The 13950-nt window shown below is 47.1% G+C and overlaps 1 protein-coding gene across 1 annotated transcript in view; it reads left to right on the top strand.

Annotated features, from left to right (window-relative positions):
- AKT3 (AKT serine/threonine kinase 3) overlaps nucleotides 1-13950 on the top strand; it is a 378228-nt gene that overhangs the window by 227834 nt on the left and 136444 nt on the right. The window contains exon 4 of the mRNA XM_054979040.1: nucleotides 11063-11174. Within this exon, the coding sequence (XP_054835015.1) occupies nucleotides 11063-11174 (112 nt within the window). The remainder of the gene's footprint in view (nucleotides 1-11062; nucleotides 11175-13950) is intronic.

The following is a 13950-nucleotide window of genomic DNA, read 5'->3' as shown; positions in this document are numbered from 1 at the left end:
TAGATCAAGCTCATTTAAGTCACCAAGAAAGATTGGATTTTTCCATTTATTATTTAGATACTGCCCAAATTAAAAAAAATATGAATTTGCTATTAACATAAAGCCTATTGTTCTAAAATTAGATAAGGCATTTATACAACCTCTGAGGGTACATGATAAGTTTCTCAAACATTTATTAATTTTAGTATTTTAGAAAATTATATACAATACATTGCTTATATTTAGATAACTTAATAATATTTAGATAACTTAATACTATCCCTAAATAGAGATTATTTTACAACCTGCCACTGTTACCCAAATAGGCGGTCTCCTAATTATTTGGGGGAAATTAGCTTAAAGGAAACAAAGCAAGAGCAGTAACTGGCATTCTGGGACTGCTAACTGGAACTGTTAACATCACCATGACAGGTTTGTGTAGATAACTGCTGATTGAATCAACACAGAGGTGCTTTTTTATAGCTGTCCTACTAAAGGCTGAGGTCCAGAAGCCAGGGCAGGAAACTGGAGCTAACAACAATGTAGCATGGTTGTTGTTCCAAGAAAGGGTGTGTTACCCAATGGGAACATCTCCTTGTGAGTTGGGGGAATTAGCGTGCAAGGAGAGGCAGTGAGCAGGAGCAACTTTGGGATCTCCACCAGTATATACGAGGTTTGTCCCAACTAAAGAACCCTTTCAATGACCAGACAGAGGTTTCAACCAAAAAAGGTTTTATTGAAAATAACAAATATCAACAGCACACAAAACACACACAGCATACACTCAGAGCTAACTGGAAAGCAATGGTGAAAGTTGAATAGCGTTCAAGGAATTGGGTGATATTTACCATCCCAAAGAGGGTGTCATGGAAAGAGAGTGTTGAGTGACTAGCACATCAAGGCAGAAGAGCTCGAACGGAGATTCAAAGTTGGATGCTGGATCCGAGAACATGCACACAGCTATGGTGGAGGGGCAGTCCAATTATACTGTGGATCCTACCCAGGGGCAGGATTGCATCTTCTGCCCTCAAAACAAAGACTTAATGGTTGTTTCATAGGTGGGAAAAGGAATGTGAAATTGTCTCTGGGGCAAGACAAAGAGCTGGTGAAATGGCTCCAAAGTGGGACAGTGAATCACCAAACCAACTCTGGGGTGTGACAGTGAACTAGTAAGGTTTGATTAGGTCTTACTGATCGGAACCAAAGTTACCAATAATGATTAACCATCCACGAAGTATGGATGGGGAAGGCTATAAGCTCCTTGAATTGCCTAAGAATAGGAAGGTGGTCAAGGGGAGATTGATATTGATTAATTCAGGGACTCCGGGAAGGTTCTTTTGTATCAGGATCCTTAGCTCCTCTCTGGGGTGTGCGAGTAGGTGAGCTGGCCTTGCCTGCCATTCCCCATGCTTGCACATTCCATCTCCCTGCTGGGATCTAGGTTCCATATTTCTGCCTGCTTGGTCAGTAATTTTAGTGCTTGAAACACAGAGAAGGGGCTTATGGCATAACTATATTCATAAGCCTTCTAATATTATGGGGGCAAGTCTGAACATTAGCAACTGAGCATGAATTGAAGCTTTAAATACTCTTGCAAGGAGGTGGAGATTCAAGTCCCTCTCTTCTAGGAGCAGAGTCCTAGTACTTAAAAGTTGCCGCAATCAGTTATGGCAGTGAGTACTGTGATGGGGCTGAGGTGGTTCAGGGCTTTGAGAGATGAGGAGGGGGTCAATTGAGGAGAGAACTATGGTGCAGCTTCTGACTTTGTGATAGAGGGTTCAGAGGCCAAGTTAGAAGGCAAGGTCATGTCCCAGGGTGAGTGGGATGACTCAGACTCTTGGAACGCCTCCTGTACATTAAAGGGGACTCCTGGAAGTGTCTCAACTGCCTTCTTCTGTAGTGGTGGTAAGTGCCCAGCTGCCTCCTCTCTTTGGCCTCATTCATCTGATGAGGAGGAGTTTTATGCTGGCCTGTGACATGAGTTTTCTCTTCAACATTAGTCTATCCTTGTGCCTTTGTCACATAACTCCTTTTTCCCTTCAAGGAAGAACTTTGTCCTTGGTGGGTTGGTCCAGTGATCTACTTGCACAAGCCTCGCAGTCTTTTAGTCCAGTCCCTCATCTTTTTTTTTTTTTTTGGAGGAACACCTTTTATCCTTTTGGGTCCACTTATGCCAGAAGGATCAGTCCCTTGTTCTGAGGCTTATGCTATGCATGGAGTCCTATAGCTAATAATAATAATTACAACAACAATAATAGTATTTGATTTATATACTGCCCTTCAGGACAACTTAACGCCCACTCACAGCAGTTTACAAAAAAGGGGTCCTTTTTGTCTTTGTCTCTTGGAGTTCTGGACTTAACATCCTGAAGCCCTGTTGGATTTTCTGAATTACCTGAAAGGTGACATCGGGATTAGGTTTGTAAGTTTCAAGTGTATCTTAGTTTAGTTATCTATTCTTTGTTATTTTGCTTCTCCTGTTGCATATTTCTATATATATTCTTATAAGTGGCATATTTCAGTTCCTTTAATAAATTCTGTTAACTATATTTGTATGGCATTACTGAGTGTTAGGGCTTCAATCTTAATCTAGTACCTTGGCCAGTTTGCCATAAATTGCCAAAGTAATTCATTCTTTGAATTCAGCCTGCATAGTGCTGATTTCCAGGATTAATTTCTGTTTGCTTAGTGTCCAAAGGGGCTTGAGGCTTGCCTCTCAGTCTCAAGCTGTGTGTTAATGTGTGGAAGTTACAGCTAAGACCCAGAACTCTAGTATGAATGCTTGAACATTGTTCAGTATGGTTCAGTGTAGTGGGTGTTTGCAGGCCCTGGCCTAGCTTGAAACATGCTGGCTCGGCTAATCACCAACACCTTGAAGTTGTCTCTGAGTTTCTATTGAAACTACCTTATCTACCCAGATAGATAAGATGAACTATTGGAGGCCAACGAGAGGTGCTTAAGTTAGTAAGCTCTTAATGTTTTAGATAGGCAGGTTTTAGTTTAGTAACAATAAGGTTATTTGTTTTATATCTGTTGCCTGTCTCTAAAGCTAATAAAATATGTTTTAACCAAGATGTGTCTGGAATCACAGATGTGAGTACATCCCAGGAACGAACCTAGGGACTGGAGGTCGATGCCTCAGTGAAGGCAGAGCTTTCCATCCAATTAAGTAAAAGGTTAGTGCACCCCACCTGTCTGATGGAGTGCCTGTTTTTAGCTCCCAAAGTAGGAGGTTTGGGGGGCCTAACCTGTACAATTAGTTTGAGAGGCTGGTTGGTGGCATGCTACACTGGAAAGCAAGGCTCACTTCCCAGTTTTGTATTCTGTTCTTTTTACCCCTGGGGAGGGTGGCAGCCTTCTGGGGGATCCTGGATAGAGCTGCCCCCCCTCTCCTACATGTCACTTCTGTCTTGTCTGGGTTCAAATTCAATTTGTTCACTTTTAGTCAATTGGTCACAGCTGTCAGGCAGCAACTGAGGGTCTCTATTGCATCATCAGGGAATTTAGATAGATTTCTCCTAAAGGCTTTACATAGAGGTTGAATAAAATGGGGATAAGATTGCACCCTGTGGAACCCTGCAAGATAATTCACACCCTGAAGATAGCTGGTCTCCAACAGCAATCCTTTGAGTCTGATCCTTGAGAAACAAACCAATCCAAGGCACATACCCTCATACCCACTTTTGTCTTTAAAAACCTCAACAAGATGACATGATCTACTGTGTCAGAGACTGCAGATTTATTAAGGAAGAGGAACAAAGATACATGGTCTTTGTCTACATTCAGACAGAGATCATTAGCTAAAGCCACCAGTACCATCTCTTTCCTGTAGCCTGGTCTGAACTCACACTGAAAAAGGCCCAGAGTAGACATGTAAAATTTCTGGAAATTTTGAAGCCACAGGGGGGAAATGCCCCCCCCCCCATTTTTGGGGAAGAAAACTAATTGAAATTTTTTTAGAAACTAAAATATACATAATACACATTGCCACCTACTCCACTTCTAATACCAGTTGGGTGAAGGCGGGAGGTGGGTATTGCCACCTGGTCTCTGCCTGATCCCAGCTGGGTGAAGGTGGGCGGGGCATTGCCATCTGCTTCGCTCCTGATCCCACCTGGGTGGTGGTGTGTGTGGGGGGGAGGTATTTTGACCTATTCCATTCCTGACCCCAGCTGGGTGAAAGCGGAGGGCAGGTATTGCCCCCTGTCCCATACCTGATCCCTGCTGGGTAAAGAGTGACCGGGCATTGCCACCTGCTTCCCTGCTGTTCCCAGCTGGGTGAAAGACAGGCCGACATTGGAACCTGCTCCGCTCCTGATCCCAGCTGGTTGAAGGCAAGAGACGGGCATTGCCACCTTCTTTGCTCCACATCCCAGCTAGGTGAAGGCAGGGGGCTGGCTCTGCCACCTGTTCCTCTCCTGATCCCAGCTGGGTGAAGGCAGGGTGGGGGGGGCATTGCCACCTGCTCCACTCCTGATCCCAGCTGGGTGAAGGGGGGGGATGTGCATTGCCACCTGCTTTGCTCCTGAACCCAGTTGAGTGAAGGCAGGGGTGGGCGTTGCCCCTGCTCCACTCCTAATGCCACCTAGGTGAAGGCGGGGAGCAGGCATTACCACCTGCTTCACTCCTGATCCCAGCTAGGTGGAGGTGGGGGATGGGCATTGCCAGCTACTCTATTCCTGATCTCAGCTGAATGAAGATGGGGAGCTTGCATTGCCACCTGTTCCTCTCCTGATCCCAGCTGGGTGAAGGCAGGGGATAGGCATTGTCACCTGCTCCAATTCCCGCTCCCCACCTTCACCCATCTGGGATCAGGAACAAATTAGCTGGCAATGCCCATACCCCACCTCCACCCAGCTGGGATAAGGAGTGGAGCAGGTGGCAATGCCTACCCCCACCTTCACCCAGCTAGGATCAAAAGCGAAGCTGGTAGCAATGCCAACTGCTTGCCTTCACCCAGCTGGGATGTGGAGCAAAGCAGGGAGCAATGCCCATCCCCTACCTTCACCTAGCTGGGAACAGGAGCGGAGCAGGTTCCAATGCCCGCCTGCTCTTCACCCAGCTGGGAACAGGAGGGGAGCAGATGGCAATGCCCGCCCACTGTCCTCACCCAGCTGGGATCAGGAGCAAAGCAGGTGGCAATGCCCTCCCACCCTTTGCCCAGCTAGGATCAGGTGTGGAACGGTGGGCAATATCCACCCTCCACTTCCATTCAGCTAGGATCAGGAGTGGAGTAGATGGCAATGCCTGCCCCCCACCATCACCCAGGTAGGATCAGGAGTGGATCAGATGGTGATGCCACCCCCCCACCTCCCGCCTTCACCCAGCTGGTATTTGGAGTGGAGCAGGTGGCAATGACCGCCCTCTTCACCCGGCTGGGATCCACAGAGCAGGAGGAAATGCCTTTCCCCCTTCACCCAGCCGGGATCAGAATTGGAGCAGATGGCAATGCCCACCCCCCTTGATCCGACTGTCAGGTGAGGAGCAGGTGACAATGCCTGCCCCCATCACCTGGCTGGGATGAGGAGTGGAGCATGAGGTAATACCTGCCCCCAATTTCACCCAGTAGGGATCATGAGTGGAGCAGGTGGCAATGCCCGTCCCCCTTCATCCGACTAGGAACAGGTGAGGAGAAGGTGACATTGCCAACCCCCTTCACCTGGTTAGGATCAGAAGCGGAGCATGAGGCAATGCCCGTTTTCCTTAACCTGGCCTGGATCAGGTGTGGAGCAGGCAGTAAGGTTCGCCCCTTCACCCAGCCCGGATCAGGAGTGAAGCAGGTAGCAATGTCTGCCCCCCATTCACCTGGCCAGGAACAGGTGCAGAGCAGGTGGCAATGCCCACCCACCCCTTCACTTGGCCGGAATAAGGTACAGAGGAGGTAGCCATGCCCACTCCCCTGCCTTCATCCATCTGGGATCAGTGACGGAGAAGGAGGGAAGGCTTGCCTGCCCACCTTCCCCTTTCTAGACCTCATTGTATTTCCCCCCACAATGGGCTTTGTTGCTCGTTTAGTATGAATGTTGAAGTCACCCAGAACAATCAGTCTATATATCTCCAAGCACCACTTTTAAAAACACCTTTGCTAATTCAGAAAGGGTGTTTATTGGGGAACTAAGTGGTCAGTAAACAAGTAGGAACCTAATCTATCTTTAGTTCCCAATGTAAGGAGTATACATTCAATGCCAGCTATCGTGGAAGTGGTAGCAGTAATGACAAAATGTAAGCAAGCTGTTTTAGGCTGCTCCTGCTTGTGAAAAGCTTCAGCCGCCTACTTCTACATTTTAAAGGGATAGAATGTTTTTCTCCAAGTCTATTGTTAGCCCAAGTTATATCTTGTGAATTCTAAGTGAGGTACTATTTGTTTTCTTTCAACTGGAATAAAATAGTAGAGACAGATCTGAGGCTTGTTCATGGAGTTGAGTTGAGTTGGAGTTGAGTTACTCAACCATTTTTCTGGATTGCTATTACATATTTGTTGACGGTTAAATGTTACAATTTTCAGGAAAATTTTCAAAAGCTGGACTTTTAACTCTATTAATAAATAAAAATTTATACTTAAGAAATTTTTTGAAAGCGTCTGAAGTTCAAACGTCTTCCAATAATTATTTCCATAGCACTGGGTAAGTACTCAATTATAGATTAAGATTAACAACACAGTCCTTAGGGCCGCTGGGGTGGTGGAGGCCAGCCACTGATTCAAAAGTAGCAGCACGAGTCTGATCCCTGTGGCCCTTCTACAGGGAAAACAACAACATGCGCCTCTCCACAATGTCCAGATGGCATAGCAAGCACTCTGGAGTCCATAGCGGCCCTAGCAACATCCACCAATCAGACAGCAACAGCCAATAACATCCTTTTGAGTGGCACACATTGGCAAGGACCAATACGTGAGGTTGGGCTTCAGGGTGCTGCTGAACCTCTGCTATAATTTGCAGCTGTTCGGAAGTCCAGTGGCACCAGAAAGACCAACAATGTGCAATCCCAGCATGAGATCCCTGAGCCAGAGCTCACACTCTCAGACGTGAGAAGGGGCAGCCCTGTGAAGAAGTCACAGATGGAGAGGAGGAGGTAGGGCAGGAAGGGGTCTGGATCTAGTCTCATTTGTTTGCAAACAGACAGATATAGAGTTGTAAAACATCCCAGATTTTACTGAGGTTGCCAACTCTCTGTCCAGAATGGCACCTGTGCCTTTGCAGCAGCAACAACATTCGATTTATATACTGCCCTTCAGGACAATGCCCACTCACAGCAGTTTACAGGGTATGTTGTTGTTATTCCCACAACAATAATCACCCTGGGAGGTGGGTGAGGCTGAGAGAGCTCCAATAAGCTGTGACTGACCCAAGGTCACCCAGCAGCTTCAAGCAGAGGAGTGGGGAATCAAACCCGGTTTTCCAGATTAGAGTCCTGCCAGTCTTAACCAGTAAACCAAACTAGCTCTCAAGTGAGTGAGGTGGACATTCTGATCAGAAGATTGCCCCTGGCAGGATGCTCCAGGAGCCAGGCTGGAAATGATGTCAGAGCCGAGAGGCAGAAACTGCACTGGTCATGTTCCAGCGTCGCTCTGTGGAATCATCAGCTGCACAGATACTAAACGGATACATATGCTGTGATGGCAGACAGCACAATTTCTGTGCCAGGCACAGTCATGCCTACAGGCACCCAGCAGGGTTTGCACTTCCACTGTTTACCAAGAAACTCACCTGAGGTGCAAGCTGTGTTACCCAAATATGTGGTCTCCTAATTAGTTGGGGGAATTAGCTTTAAGGAGACAAGTGAGAGGAGGTAACTGGGATCTCCACCTATCTTTATGGGATTATTCCCTTAAAGAATTCTCAAGTAAACCAGGCAGATGTTCAGCAGGAAAGGGGTTTTTTATTATTAAAGAGAAATAAAAAGGCAAACATACAGAAAACCACACACAGCGCACATACAAGGCTAACTAAAGTAATCAGGGATAAAATAGGAGAAAGCAGTTTCAGGAAAGGTGATATTTACCAGTCTTGAAGATAAGGGTTCGTGGAGACAGTAGCAAAATAACTAGCATTTCACAAGGAGAAAAGTTTCTTGGGAGACCTCATTGTCCTAACTTATGTGTCTCTCTTTGGGGCATGGAGGGTGTCAGTCAGTCAGCTGCTCTGACTCACACTCTAGTAATTTTCCTGGTTACCACCTGGCTGGCATCTACTCTGAGCGAGGCAGTGCCTTGGATTTATGGTACATGAGAAAGGGGTGGTTATGATACTCCATTCATAAAGTACTTTCTTAGCAGTAAGGAGGGGTCTGATTGCTAACAGCTGTAGCCATTGGAATAACACTTACTGATCCTGTGAGGAGCTGCTCCAATTGCTTTATCCACTGCTGCTTCTGTTGCATTGCCTGTATGACAATGGGTCTCATGGTTGCTTGGCCAACTGATCCACAGTGTGTCAGGCACCCAAGCCATCTGGGGGGAGGGATGCTGGCAAAGGAGTGTGCTAGCAGCCCAGTATGGAGCTTCCAGTGTCCTTGTCCCCCCATCATAGTAACCTCACCCAAGTGTACTTCCTTGGCGGAATGCCCCATTGCATGACATGAGGCATGGTGCCCTATGAGCCTGACTTGGGTTGTCTCATATGCATGCACTGCTAGCTTTGGGTGCTGGAGCCAGTACTGTCAGGGCAGTGCCTGAGCTTGTGCAAGGGAAATGGGAGATGTCAGTCTATGGAAGACAGGATACGTTGAAGCTGACTCTAACCCCTTGCAGCAAGAAATCCAGGCTCTTGAGTAAATGGGCTTTATTTAGATAATCAGGCTTCACCATACATATGTCCATAGGATACACAGAAGCAAAATAAAGGTGTCTGGCTGTACACAGGTTCCTTGTTAGGAATGATGCACTGAGTACGTGATATCTACCCCTCTACATGTCCCTCCACCCTGTTAGTCCATCCACCAGAACCTAATCAGTAGCGGGATGGAAGGAGCTGTCCCAAGGCCACTGCAGCAAGCCATCCGAGATAAGGGCTCCTCCATACTGGAATCTGGAAAGCAACAAGGGAACAGGTGCATGAGGCTATTGCAACGTATATCAAAGCTGGGCAACAATATGGAGGGACCGTGGGCAACGGACCTGACGGGAGAGGTGGGTCTGGACTCCCAGACCTGGATTTCAGTCCCTGCTACCTGTCAGTGCACAATCATGCCTTTCAGGTTGAGCCTCTGGAGATGGGGTACCTGTTAGGTTTCTGAAATGAGAAATGTTAGCCACATGGTATGAACTTTGCTCTCCCCTTCTGGTGTTAGTGCTAAACAATCCATCAGTAGTGCTAAGTGTATGCCTCTCCCAGTACTGAAGTATGGTGCCATGTACTCTTTAAGTGTGCATGGCAGAGATCTCTGAGACTGAGTCCTGTGCTGTGAGCTCTACTGACTAAACTATAGGGCATCCTGGCTGGAGTTTATGTAGTTGGGAGGCTGTGATTGGGTGCAGGGTGGGATTTGGCTGCCACTAGAAAGAGGGGGTGATTGGTTGCGGCTGTAGTTGGCACCCTGTGTTCCACCAAGGCCATACTTGACTTTTTCTTTTATATGGGCGCCTATGGGTTATACCATGTTTTTGATGGTGTACCTTTCCACTGGTTTGGGGCAATGTTCCTGGACTGTGGCAACTTACGGAGCCGACTAACTGTCATACTTGTAGGTTTGTCTGTTTCTCCACTGGCACAGAGGTGTGCACTGGCACTGCTCTATGGAGTTATGTCCGTGCCATGCAAATTTGGCTCCCTATGTACTTCTCTCTTCTCCAGATTGCAGTGTAAAAAATAAATTAATAAATTAATCAAAATGTCAACTTTTTTGCAGGACGTTTTCTTGAAAATTAGGTTGTCCTACCCCTTCATATATAGTCATTTCAAACCTTTAATATTTGAATGAACAGTAAAATGTTCTTTTTCATGCAGCTGTACAATATTCATTTCCTTCTTTGGTGGAGTTGCTAGTAAAGTGCAAGTTACAGTTATACAAAACAATAATTGCATCCATGGTAAAGCTCAGTGCTGGATCCTTGTGTCATGCTCGTTCCTTCTTTTTCTTTCCATAGGACTCCTTTTAACTCATATGTGACTTTTCCTGTTTATAGTCAGCCACACTGCTATGCATTACATCCACTGGAGAGATGATGCCTTATAGGGAGATTTTCTTCAGGAGGAGGAGCATGGCTTCCACCAGAGAGAAAAACATTTTTCTCCATTCTGTCATTGCCATGTGTGTCAAGTTATATGTGTCTTTGATATTATCAGCAAACCTTTATGCATATGTGTGACTGCAAGACTGCAGATATGTAGCACTTGTCTCTAGAGCAGTGTGATTATTACAAAATTAAGATCCTGATGGTGGAAAGTGTTGTTAATATGTAGCAGACTTATGGTGACCCCTGCTGGGGTTTTCAAGGCAAGAGACTAACAGAGTTGGTTTGCCATTGGTTTAATAGCGGTTCTGGTGTTCCTGGGAGGTCTCCCATCTAATTGCTAACCAAGGCTGGCCTTGCTTAGCTTCTGAAATCTGAGACATCAGGCTTGCCTGGGCTATTCAGGTCTGGACAATTGAGTTCTTACCGTAATTAAAAAACAAACCAACCTTAAAAGTGCAGAAGAAGAGAGTTTAAATTAAAGCTTATCTTAAGTTTGACATTCAGTTGTGGCACTTCAGCCAGTTGTGATTTTCCTATAGCGTTAATATAAGTTCCTTGTCAAAAGTGCTGCCTCAGTTCTTGTGTGTTATTTATGAATGTCCAGAATGGTTTAAAAACACAATTTATTCCAACTAAGCTTCTGATTTACTGTACTACTATTTACTTTCAATGACATCTTTTGCTACAAAATATAAAATTACGCTTTTGTTACCAATGAAATTTTAGGCTGCCTACCTGTGGAACGTGTTTACATAATTGAGTTCACAAATACTTTCTTAAGTACTGAAATGTATTGAATAGATGCAATATATGTGTAAATATGTAAAGTATTTATAATTTGATTAAAAATAAGACCGTTCCTGTCTTCATATTATGAACGCAGCATGTTAAAAATCTTTATTTTTCTAGAATGCCAGCTAATGAAAACAGAGAGACCAAAACCAAATACATTTATTATCCGATGTCTTCAGTGGACCACTGTGATAGAAAGGACTTTTCATGTAGATACACCAGAAGAACGGTGAGAAATAAAGCCAAGTGAGGTTTCTTGTTGCATAGGTTAAGTTCTATCAGTAAAAGATTCACTACATCATGTATATCAGGAATCTTAATTAAGACTTTTAAAATGAGATTTTCCTTCTCAGATTATGTGTGCACTTATGGATATGGCTGCATAAGACATTCTTAATTTATAATAGCATTTCTTATGCCTAATACCATTTCAATTCTACCACCAAATATTTGAATTTTGTAGATTGTGTAAGACATAACTAAAGTTACTTAATAAGGTAGTGATTTATTTTGTGAAAATGCTTTCTATGTAAGAAGATGTAAGAAAAATAGTTATGTTTTAAACGCAGTATTGTGATTTATTGTAATTTATTATATGGTAAAGTTTGATACATGGTATATTTTTTTTCACTTCAGCATTATCATTTAAGTTCTGCTAAGCACCAAGATATCATTAAATTTGAGTACTGATTTAGTTTTTCTTTCACTACTGTTCACATGGTATTTGACCTTCTACATTTACCAATTTAAATATATAGCAAATATTCTTTCACCTTGATCCTCAATATATTACTTGAAGTAAATTCCATTGAAATCAATTAGATGTACAATTAGAATTCCTTATACTCTGTAGTCCACTTTGCATCAGAATGATACAAAGCAGAATTATTTGTTCTGTGCAGTATCTATTTCAGAAAAAGTCATGAACATTTGGGAACTTATTCAGTCAAACTCTTATCAAGCTGTTAATCATGTAGCTAGCCACAGACATGCCTCTCCATTCGTGGAAGGGTAGGCTATGGTGGAGGAGTTGGTAATAGGAAACTCCCATGTTCAGAATAGGAGTGGATGAGGAGAATGAAGCAAGTATCTAATGTCAGGGCTTGCCGCCGCTGCCGCTGGGCGTGGCATTGGGCGGTCTGCTCCTGACGTCATAGGGGGGCCAGGGATGCTGCAGGACCCTGCTCTGTGGAAGGAGGGGCGGTATACCTCACCCAGACTCCCTCTCAGTCCACTCGCTGGCCTGCTCAACCTGGCCTGCTTGCCCCCTGTGTCCTTCTTCATCCCCTCCTTCCAGAACTCTCCTCCAAACCTCCACTCTTGCATTGCACCGCTCTCACTCCACATTATCACTCCTTACTCACATCCACCACCACAGGGCTCTTCCCAGCCAGCTTTTATAGGGCTTCCTTCTACTGCCCCACCCCTCTTCCAGCCCAGTCTTGGGCTGCACCAAGCAGTTGCAGCTGGGGTAGCTGATCTGGCCCCACTGACCAGCACCAGCTGTGCCTTGTTCCCTGGCTGCCCAGCCTCCCTGCCTTGGCTGATTGCTGAAGGCCTGTCCAGCTGCAGTCCCCTGGCTAGCAGCTCGGCCTCCCTGGCTGAGCTGATGGCTGAAGGTGGGTCCAGCTGCGGCTCCTTGGCTGGTTGCCCAGGGCTTCCTGCAGAGTGCCTCCAATAGCCCCACCTGGAGTGGCTTGGCTTCTGGCAACTCCTGGGCCAGGCTACTATTTTCTAGCTGGGGCGTGGCTTTGGGCTGTTGGGGCTGCTGCTGCTTCTCCTCCTTAGGTAAGGTCTTTGGGTGGGTGACTGCTGGGCCCCCAATCCCTCTGCCCTTGCCCCCTTCTGCCTTGCTTAGTCCCCTTTCCTTCCCCAGGGGAGTGGGACTCGCTGGCTTCTCTCTGTCTCCCCCTGACTCCTGAGGCCCTGGGCCTTTGCCTCTTGCCCCTGGCGCCGGCAGGTTCTGGCTCCATTTGCCCGTGGGAGGGGATGACCTGCTGTCCCCAGGCTGCCCCTTCTGCTTGCCAGTCAGACCGGTTGACCTACTGCCTGCTGGCTGACCGGTTGACCTGCTGGCTGCTGGCTGCCCCCTCTGTTTGCCCGTCAGCCCGGTTGACCTGCTGTTCCCTCTTGTCAAGTCTGGGGGCTGGGGCTCAGACCCCGGACACACCTCCCCGCTTGGCTTTGAGTTGTGGGGGTCCGGTTCAGCCTCGAACATGCAGGACATGAAGTCCGCGTCCACATGCCGCGCCCCCTGGCGGTATTTGACGGTGAATTGGAAGGGTAGGAGGGAGAGGTACCACCGCAGCACCCTGGGGTTGTGCGCCTTCATGCGATGGAGCCACTGCAGGGGTGCATGGTCTGTCAGCAGTACAAAGGGGTTGTTGGCCAGGTAGTACTGCAGGGCCCCAACCGCCCACTTGACCGCTAGGGCCTCCCGCTCCACCGTGGCGTAGCGCTTCTCGGCGGGCTGGAGCTTCCGGCTTAGGAATAGAATTGGGACATCCACGCCATCCCGCTCCTGGGTCAGCACGGCCCCGAGGCCGGTGTCCGAGGCGTCCGTGGCCAGTGTGAAGGGCCGGTCAAAGTCTGGGTTCCATAGGGCAGTGGCATTGGAGAGGGCTGACCGCAGGTCCTTAAAAGCTGCCTCTAGTTCTGGGGTCCACCGGACTTGGTTGGGCAGCCCCTTCCTCAAGCTGTCTGTCAGGGGCGCCGCTCGGGAGGCAAAGTGGGGGATGAACCGCCCGTAATACCCCAGCAGTCCTAGGAATCGCCGAACCTGCTTCTTGGTCTTCGGCTGTGGGGCGTCGGCTATTGAGGCCACCTTGTCCGGTGGTGGCCTGACTCGTCCTCCCCCGACCACAAAGCCCAGGTATTGGAGTTCCCGGAACCCCAGGTGGCTTTTCTTTGGGTTGGCCCGCAGTCCGGCCTGTTGAAGGGCTCTCAAGACTGACTCCAGGTGCTGGAGTTGGGTGGGCCAGTCCGGGCTAAAGACAATGATGTCG

Source organism: Eublepharis macularius, chromosome 1 (assembly GCF_028583425.1).
Source record: "Eublepharis macularius isolate TG4126 chromosome 1, MPM_Emac_v1.0, whole genome shotgun sequence".
Taxonomy (NCBI): domain Eukaryota; kingdom Metazoa; phylum Chordata; class Lepidosauria; order Squamata; family Eublepharidae; genus Eublepharis; species Eublepharis macularius.
Note: the sequence above shows the minus strand (reverse complement) of the source record. Positions and strands in the feature narration are given on the sequence as shown.